Genomic DNA, 10,004 nt, shown 5'->3' with positions numbered 1-10,004 from the left:
CCGTGATATGCCGGACCTCTGCATTTCTAAGAGACAGCATCACATTGAGCGAGTTATGAGCCTAAATAGAAAAGTTTTCAGCAGCCCTCTTCCAATAACCCCAAGTCTCGAGACCGGAACAAGTGTAACTGCCCTGGTCTGTTCACCAAACGCTTCTGGCTGGCCGGGTCTGCCCTGCATCCCGCGAGCTCCGCACATCACCGCCCTGGGTGCAGGAGGTTCTTTGGAGACGACACAACTTGCTCGAAGTGACCTAGTGCTGGCACCCCGAGGCGGCCCTGGAATCTGCATTCCGTGAGGGGGTGGGAAGGGCAGTTCCTTGAAGGGAGGTAGGCGCGGGACCTCGGGAACCTCCGGTTTCCAGGTACCTCCGGCCGGCGGTCGGTAGTCCCGGAGCGTGCGCGCGTGTGTGTGTGGAGGGGAGGGGGATCCAGGAGAGAGATGCACTGTGACGGCGGCCGGGGACCCAGGGGTGCAGCCGAGTCCCTCTGGTCGGTGCCCGGGGTTCCCGAGTCAACCCCCAGGGCGCGTCCCCGTCGGCGCGCGCTGCAGGCTCCAGCAGCAGCGACCTCGCGGGTGCGCGCGTGCGCGCTCACGCCCCGCCGGTCCGCCGCACCCCCGCGCGCGCCTCGCGCCGCTCCCCTCTCCGCCCCGCCCGCCAGCACCCCGCCCCCGGCCGGGTACCCTCACCGGACCCGAGAGAGAGCGCCGCCGCCATCTTAGTTTGCTGCTGCCGCCGCCTCCAGCGAAGCGCTCGGGCTCCGAGGGCGCCCGCGGCCGAGCGCGCGCGGCCCAGCGTCACGGCGGCGGCGGCTGCTGCAGCTGCTCGGACCCCGGCGCTCAAGGCACCGTCGAGCGGTCTGTTCCAGGTCGTCAAGGCTCGGGTTCGGTAGACCGAGCGTCTTCTCCCTGCCGTTCCCGCCTCGGGCCGGCCGCGGCGCCGGGAGCCCGAGCGATGCTACGCCGCCCTGCGCCCGCGCTCGCCCCGGCTGCTCGGCTGCTGCTGCTGCTGGCCGCAGGGCTGCTGGGCGGCGGCGGCGGTGTCTGGGCCACACGAGGTAAGTCGACATCGGGGCCCGAGGGTTGGGGGATCGTCGTTGCCCTGGGGTTGAGCCCCGGGGACTCGCTTGCGTGGGGGTTCGGGGGCGCGCAGAGCCGGGCGGACGTGGGCACCCGCTTGCAGATGTCCCTGGGGTGGGTGGGTGGGTTGGGGGACGCCATCCTTGAACCCTTGTGGGACACTTGGGGCCTTGACCACCCTCTCCATTGCATCACCCTCCTGGGGTGAGCTGTGCGCCGGTTTGGGGGTGACTTGTAGGGGGGACCGTGCAGATGCTTGGAGAGGTCAGCCCACCTTCTCGGCCGCGCACGCAGGCTGGGATGCGCCCCTGGGTGGGATGCTGTGTGGACGTGTGCTGGGTGCTCGCAGATGCATCCGTGTGGGGATGCACGCACGGGGATTTTGGTGTGTGCTTACATAAGATCCCACTCCTCCGCATCGCCTTCTCGACGTCGTGGTCCTCCGCTGCTGCTCCGGTGGACACCACGACTTTCGTCCCCCCCCTTCCCGTCTCCTCCCCAAGTCCTTTAAAGACGTTGTTTCCAAACGAACGGAGGCTGAAACTTCTTGATTCCCCTCCCACCTTTTCATGCAAAGGTGAAGTAGTGACGAGCTTTGCCACCGCGTCTCACCTTGCGTGAGAAGTGTTCGCCTCCTGCAGCTTATCTCGCGGCCGTAAGGTAGAACGTGCGTGGGGGTCTAGAGGGCCACCACCGAAAACGAGAAGCCTCGCAGATTCCCCGGGATTGCAGGACAGACATTATTTTATGGTTAGGTGGCAGTTTTGTTTTTTTTTTTAAACCTTCATCCACTTTAACCTTTTAAACGTTACATGCTTTCTGGTATTGACCGATCTTGCCAAGGAAAAGCTTACGCATTGCAGATAGAGGCTTCTGAATGAATCTTGAAATCATAAACAGGCTCCGGAGCAAAGTAACCTAGGTGTTATCTATAGAGTACTTGAGTCTATTCTTCTGATAAGTATTTTTATAATCGAAAGAAATTTTGATGAGGAAGATTGACAAAAGTCGGTAAAATGTTCGCATTCTAATTTGCCAAGCTTAATTTTCCCCCCTTTTCTCCCCGGCCTGACATTGTAGATAAGAAGTATGGTGTTCACACATTAAAGGGCACAAGAGGCAATTGCGTCTTTTGTCCCAGTGTACCTCCCCACATGCAGGGCGATAAACTTTGAATACTTCATTTATTTCATTTCTAACATTATGTCCTCTCTCGTCAGATTCAGAACTTAGTCACTAAGTAGCTATTTGCCCCGATTATTTTTTAAAGTTATGTTAAGCCAAGTTTGTAATGTTCTTTCCAGATGTGACAAAGAGGTCTGACATCCATGCGGGAAAAGTGTCAAAGTTTTTCTTCTCTTAGGAAAACCTCACACATTAAAAAAAAAAAAAAAAAAAAAATCTGTGTTTGGGTTGAGTATTTTGGGAGCAGTTCGAGTAATCAGTGATAAAATGTAATTGTTTTTTGAGGTAGGGTCTCACTCTAGTCCAGGCTGACCTGGAATTCACTGTGTAGTCTCAGGGTAGCCTCGAACTCACGGCAATCCTCTTACCTCTGTCTCCCGAGTGCTGGGATTAAAGGCATGCACCACCACACCCTACTAAATTCATGATTTTTAAAATTAATTAATATATATATGTACATGTAAAGGCTTGCACCACCATGCCCGGCTTTTTTTTTTTTTTTCCCAAGGCAGGGTCTTTAGCCCAGGCTGACCTGGAATTTAGTCTCAAGGTAGCCTCGAACTCTTGGCGATCCTCCTGCCTTTGCTTGCAAGTGCTGGGATGAAGCCGTGTACCACCACACTTGGCTTAAATCCATGCTTTTTAAGTTTGTTCATGTCCCTACATTTGCTATTCCTTATTTAATTGCTTCGGTTAAACAGAGATGTGAATTTCACCTCTTGAATATCCTCATGACAGACGGGCAGAAACTACAGGGCAGAGATGTGCTCAGGCCTTGAGTAATTTGTAATCTGCTATTTCTCTCAGCGCTTTCTGATGCCGTTCCAGTTCTTGGGGATTCTTAGTCTTCAACATAAAAACATTTTAAACATCAGTTATTCTGTTGCATTTGTTGTTTTTTCATGCTACATGTTCATGAATATTCCATAAAATGCTAATAGAACATTTCATTTTGACATATTACAAATGAACTTTATATGTAAATAAGCAATTTTTGGAGGCAGTTTCTCTGGGCTCATTTGTTAAGATGATCATTTCAACTTACATCTCGGGGATTTTTTAATTTTTATTTTGTTTTTGGTTTTTTGAGGTAGGGTCTTGCTCTGGCCCAGTCTGACCTGGAATTCACTATGTAGTTTCAGGCTGGTCTCGAACTCATGGCAACCGTCTTACCTCTGCCTGAGTGCTGGGATTAAAGGTGTGTGCCATCAGGCCTGGCTTTTTTTTTGGGGGGGGGCTGGGTAGTGAGTGGTATATGTGCATTGTTGTTTTTCTTTCAAGGTAAGGTCTTTCTCTAGCCAGGGCTGACCTGGAATTCAGTATATACTCTCAGATTGGCCTCAAACTCATGGTGATTCTCCTACCTCTGCTTCCTGACTGTTGAGATTAAAGGTGTGCACTACCATGCCTGGACATTTTATTTTTTATTTTAGAGAGAGAAAGAGACAAGGGGGAGAGAGAATAAGGCCTCAGCCATTGCAGTCAAAATCCAGAGGCTTGCATCACCTAGTGGACATATGTGACTTTGTGCCTGCCTCACCTTTGTGGGTCTGGTTTATGTGGGATATGGAGAGTTGAATCTGGGTCCTTAGACTCCTCAGGCAAGCACCTTAACTGCTAAGCCATCTCTCCAGCCCCATTTAAAATATATATTTTTTGTTTATTTTCAAGGAGAGCAAGAGAATAAGAGTGCATTGGTACATTAGGGCTTCTTGCCACTGCAGTGAATTCCAGATGCACACCCCACTTTGTGCATCTGGCTTTATGTGGGTAGTGGGGAACTGAGCCCAGAATGGCAGGGTTTGCAGGCAGGCACCTGTAACTGCTAACCACCTCTCCAGTCCATGCACGTACCATCCTGTGTGTGTGTGGACACACATGGACACACACACATCTGGAGGTCTGAGTTGACGTTGGGTGTCCTCAGTTGCTTTCCACCTGGTTTTTTGAGGCAGGGTGTCTTGGTAAGCTTAGAGGTCACTGATTTGGCTAGACCAGCTAGCCAGTGAGCCCTGGGAACCTGCCTGTCTCTCACAACACCCTCCCTGGCTTTCCAGCCCTGGGATTACAGACTGCCATTGCCTACACTTACGTGGGTGCTGGGGGTCCAAACCCAGGTCCTCATGCTCGTGCAGCAAGCATTTCACCCACCGAACCCCCTCCCCAGCCCATGAGGTGCCTCCTTTTCTCCATTTGGTGCTGGGAATAGAACTCAGAACCTTGCCCATGCTAAGCAAGTGCCCTACCACTGAGCTACACTCCCAGCTCAGTATCTGACTGTTTCTTACTTAGGGTAGAATGGCATGAACTGCTGTTTATACCCTGTGGATCCTGAATAGTTGTTAGTGTGGGCTAGAGAGATGGTGGAGGTTAAGGAACTTGCCTACAAAGCCAAAGGACTCAGGTTTGATTTCCCCAAGACCCACATAAGCCAGATGCACAGGGTGGCACGTGTGTCTGGTGTGTGTTTGCAACGGCTGAAGGCCCTAGCATGCCCATTATCTGTCTGCCTCTTTCTCTCAAATAAGTAAAATAATGTTTTATTTTGTTTTTAAAAAAATACTTGAGAGAGAGAGAGAGAGAAAGAGGGAGGTAGAGAGAGAGAATGGGCATACCAGGGTCTCTAGCTGCTGCAAACAAACTCCAGACGCTTGTGCCACCCTGTGCATCTGGCTTACATGGGCCCTAGGGAATCGAACCTGGGTGCTTTAGCTTTGCAGACAAGCGCCTTAATCGCTAAGCCATCTCTCCAGCCCTAAAATAATAGTTTAAAAAATTATTAGTGTAATAAATATCATGTGGTTTGGGGAGGTGGCTCAGCATTTAAGGACTTGTTTGTAAAGCCTGTCTACCTGGGTTTGGTTCTCTAACACCCAGGTAAAGTTGGGCGCAAAACTCGGAGAAGCGTCTGGTGCTAGCTTGCAACAGCAAAAGATCCTGCTGTGCCTACACACATACACACTTTCTCTCTCTCTCTCAAATAAATAATGTAGTTTTTTAAAGATCATGTGTAGACTTACTCAATGGATGATCGATTTCCTCATGTAAATTGCCTGGAACTTTCTGTGTGGACCAGGCTGTCCTTGGACTTATGGTGATCCTCCTGCCTTGTCTCCCCAGTGTTGAGATTATTGGCATGTACCACATGCCGGTTAATTTACAGAATTTCATTTTAATTATAGTTCTCACAAGTAAAAATTGAAGCTGGTTGTGGTGGCACAGGCCTTTAATCCCAGCACTTGGAAGGCAGAGGTAGGAGGATTGCTGTGAGTTCAAGGCCAGCCAGAGATTACATAGTGAATTCCAGGTCAGACTGGGCTAGAGCAAGACCCTACCTCAAGAAAACAAATGAACAAAAAATCAAATAAAAGCCAGCTGCATGGTTCATGCCTGTTGTACCAACACTGGGAGGCTGAGGCAGGAGGATCACTTCAAGTTTGAGGTGAGCCTGGGGCTACATAGTGAGTTCTAGGGCAGCTTCCATGAACCTTTTCCTCATGTGTTCTGGTTGAGGCTTTAAATCATTGCAACTTGATTTTCCTGTGGTCTTGGTTTTGGAGGAGTGGAGTTGCTTAAAGAAATGTGTCTTTGGCACTGGAGAGATGGCTTAGCGGTTAAGCGCTTGCCTGTGAAGCCTAAGGACCCTGGTTCTAGGCTCGATTCCCCAGGACCTACGTTAGCCAGATGCACAAGAGTGCGCATGTGTCTGGAGTTCCTTTGCAGCTGCTGGAGGCCCTGGCGCGCCCATTCTCTCTCTTTATCTGGCTGTTTCTCTTTCTGTCTGTTGCTCTCAAATAAATAAATAAAAGTAACCAAAAAAAAAACAAAACACCCAGAAATGTGTCTTTGTAAATAAAGTTTTTTACTTAAAAAATATTTTATTTATTTATTTGAGAGAGAAAGAGGCAGAGAGAGAATGAGAATGGGCATACCATGGCCTCCAGCCATTTGCACCACCTTGTGCACCTGGCTTTACCTGGGTACTGGGGGATAGAACTTGGGTCCTTAGGCTTCGCAGACAAATGTCTTAACCTCCAAGCCATCTCTCCTGCCCTATAAATAAAAATTTTAAATGTTGGCTTGCCTATAAAATACATTTTACATAGAATAGAGCACCAGAAATATGTACTGAAGTCTGATGGGAAAGTCATGTTCTTTCATTGTTTAAAGAAACCCCAAACCTCAACTGTGGCTTTTGTTGTTGCTGTTTTTCTTTATGGTTTTTTGAGGTAGGGTCTCACTCTAGTACAGATTGACCTGGAATTCACTATATAGTCTCAGGATGGCCTTGAACGCATGGTAATCCTCCTACCTCTACCTCCTGAGTGCTGGGATTAAAGGTGTGCACCACCACACTTGGTACTGGTGTTTTGAGTCAGGTCACTGTGCCCAGGCTGACCTGGAACTCAGTCTATAGATCAGAATGGCCTGGAATACACGGGAATCCTCTTACCTCAGCCTCCTGAATGCGGGCATTATAGATGTAAACCATCACATGAAGCTAACTTGTCATTTTGACTTTGCCAGAGACTAGGAAAAGGCCACAGGCAGTATGTTCACACCATTTGAGAGTGCCTCCCTGTACTCATGCATTCTATTTTCTTAAAAATATTTTTATTTAGGAGAAAGAGGAATGAATGAACATGGCCACACTAGAACCTTTTGCCACTACAAATGAACTCCCAGACACATGCATCTGCCTTTACTTGGGTACTGGGGAATTGAACCAGGGTCCACAGGCTTTGCAAGCAAGTGCCTTTAACTGCTGAACCGTCTCTCCAGTTCTTACCCATACTTTCTTTAAGAAGCACCCTTTGGCATTGGAGTCGCACTGTGCCCCAGTTTGGGTAGGTCCCTTCTTGCCTGTGTTTTTGGCATATTTTCACATTTAGCTTTAGGAAGATATTATTAGATGAAAAATTTTCACAAGATTCCTTGCTACATCTTTTATTTTATTTTTAAAGGTTCCTGGCACAGATTCAATTGCTTCAAAGTAATAAGATGAAACAGCTTTAAAAACCTGTATAACACATCTGAAGGTTAACTCCCTTCTATTCCAGACCTCCAACAAGAAGTCCATGGTAACATACCATGTGAAGAATTTGTGTTTTCTTCTTTTATTTTTATTTATTTGAAGAAAAGTGCCTTAGCTACTGAGCCCTCTCTCTAGCTCCTCATTTATTTATTTAAGAGAGAGAGACACACACACACAGAAAGAGAAAGAAGCGGGGGGGGGGGGGTGGAGAGGGAGAGAGAGAGAATGAGTGCACTAGGGCCTCTAGCCACTGCATACTCCAGACACATGTGGTACCTTGTGCATCTGGCTTATGTGGCTACTGGGGAATTGAGCCTGGGTCCTTTGGCTTTACTGGCAAGTACCTTAACTGCTGAGCCCTCTCTCCATCCCTTCTTTGACTTTTTTCAAAAGTCAGAAATGAATATTGTTTCAGTCTTCTATTTTGGACCGGTTTCATTCTCTTGTGTCAAGAACTTCTGTTCACTCTTCAGATTTTCCATGAGCTGCACTTTCAACTTTTTTATTTATTTGAGAGAGTCAGAGAAAGAGAGAGAGAGAGAAAGAGAGAGAGACAGACAGAGAAAATGGGTGTGCCAGGGCCTCTAGCCACTGTAAACGAACTCCCAACGCATGCGCCACCTTGTGCAGCTGGTTCACGTTGGTCCTGGGGAATCAAATCTGGGTTCTTTGTTTTTGCAGGCAAATGTCTTAACTGCTAAGCCATCCCTCCGACCCTACACTGTCAACTTATTTATTTACTTTTTGCTGGGCATCCTGGTGCCCACCTCTAATCTCAGCATTTGGGAGGCAGAGGTAGGAGGATCGCTGTGAGTTAGAGGCCACCCTGAGACTACGTAGTGCATTCCTGTTCAGCCTGGGCTAGCGTGGGTCTCTACCTCAAAAAAAAAAAAAGAAAAAAAAAACCAAAAAATTTGCTTATTAATTTATTTGAGAGAGAGAAAGAAGCAGATAGAAAGAATGGGCATGCTAGAACCTCTGGCCACAGCAAATGAGCTCCAGATGTGTGTGTCACCTTGTACATCTGGCTTTACATGGATACTGGGAAATTGAACCTGGGTCCTTTTTGACTTTGCTGGCAAGTGCCTTAATTGCTAAGCCATCTCTTCAACTCTCAACTTTTTTTTTTTTTTTTGTTTTCAAGATAGGGTCTCATTCTAGCCCAGGCTGACCTGGAATTCATTATGTGACCTGGAATTCATTATGTAGTCTTAGGGTGGCCTTGAACTCACGGCAATCCTCCTACCTTTGCCTACTAAGTGCTGGGATTAAAGGTGTGTGCCACCATACTTGGTTTGCCTCAACTTGAAAAAAAATTTTTATATATTTATTTGCAAGGGGAAAAAGGAGAGAAAGACTATGAATGTGCACACCAGGACTTCCTGCCACTGCAAATTAACTCCAGATGCATGCACTACTTTGTGCATCAGGCTTTATATGGTACTGGGGAATCAAACCCAAGCCATCAGGCTTTGCAGGCAAGTGTCTTTAATTGCTGAGCCACCAAAAATTGTTGAGATTTTTTTTGAGGCAAGCCAAATAGACTGCTCCCCCCTTTTTTTAATGTGGGGAGGGGGGTGGTTGGTTGGTGCTCCAGGGCTTCTAGCCACTGCATTTGAACTCCAGACATGTGTGCGCCCTTGTGCCCATGTGCCACATTGTGTTCTTGCATCACTGTGCATCTGGGTTATGTGGGACCTGGAGAGTTGAACATAAGTTCTTAGGCTTTGTAGGCAAGCACCTTAACTGCTAAGCCATCTCTCTAGCTCCAAATTGCTGCTTCCCCCACAACCCTGAGGTAGGCTATTGCTTGCCCAGGCTGACCTGGAACTCATTCTGTAGTTTTAGGCTGTCCTCTAACTCACAGCAATCCTTCTACATTTGTCTCCCAAAAGCTGGGATTAAATAAAGGCGTGTTTCAACTTTTCTTTTTTCTTTTTCTTTTTTTGGTTTTTCAAGCTAGGGTCTCACTCTAGCCCAGACTGACCTGCTGGAATTCACTATGTAATCTCAAGGTGGCCTCGAAACTCATGGCAATCCTCCTACCACTGCCTCTTGAGTGTTGGGGTTAAGGGCATGTGCCACCACGCCGGGCTTCAACTTTTTTTTTTTTTTGGTTAGCATTCTTGTTTTGGTTTTGGGGCTGAAGATTGAACCCAGGGTCATATGCATGCCAGGCCAACACTCAGCTCCTAAAGTCACAGTTTAAAGAAGGCTACCTTTTAATTGCGTTGAAGGCCTTGCACATGCCAGGTAAGTGCCCTGACACTGAGATACACACACAAATCTCCCCTTTAACAAAAAAAGGCATAGCTTTGGGCTGGAGAGATGGCTTAGCGTTTAAGCACTTTCCTGTGAAGCCTAAGGACCCTTGTTCGAGACTCGATTTCCCAAGACCCTTGTTAGCCAGAGGCACGGGGGGGGCACATGTGTCTGGAGTTTGTTTGCAGTTGCCCTGGTGTGCCCATTCTCTTTCTCTCTGTGCCTTTTTTTCTCTGTCTGTTGCTCTCAAATAAATAAATAAAAATAAACAAAAAAATTAAAAAAGCATAGCTTTATGGAAATGTAATTTACACACTATAAAATTACTTTCAGTTGGGGTGTATGTCAAGGTCTCATGTGGCCCAAGCTGACTTGAAAAATTGCTAAGTAGCCAGAGGATGACCTTGAATTTTTGATCCCCCTGCCTCTACCTCTTGAGTGT

General features: G+C 47.8%; 1 protein-coding gene across 6 annotated transcripts in view; it reads left to right on the top strand.

The window, feature by feature from the left end:
* Positions 1-822: 822 nt before the first annotated feature.
* Positions 823-10,004, top strand: part of Clstn1 (calsyntenin 1) — a 78,819-nt gene continuing 69,637 nt past the window's right edge. For 5 of the 6 annotated variants that reach the window (XM_045149487.1, XM_045149485.1, XM_045149483.1 and 2 more), the window contains exon 1: positions 823-1,058. In XM_045149487.1, coding sequence (XP_045005422.1) covers positions 956-1,058 — 103 coding nt within the window. In that variant the 5' untranslated portion in view covers positions 823-955. The remainder of the gene's footprint in view (positions 1,059-10,004) is intronic. The other variant, XM_045149486.1, reaches the window with a different exon arrangement.

Source organism: Jaculus jaculus, chromosome 5 (genome assembly GCF_020740685.1).
Source record: "Jaculus jaculus isolate mJacJac1 chromosome 5, mJacJac1.mat.Y.cur, whole genome shotgun sequence".
Taxonomy (NCBI): Eukaryota; Metazoa; Chordata; class Mammalia; order Rodentia; family Dipodidae; genus Jaculus; species Jaculus jaculus.
This window is presented reverse-complemented; position numbering and strand designations above follow the sequence as displayed.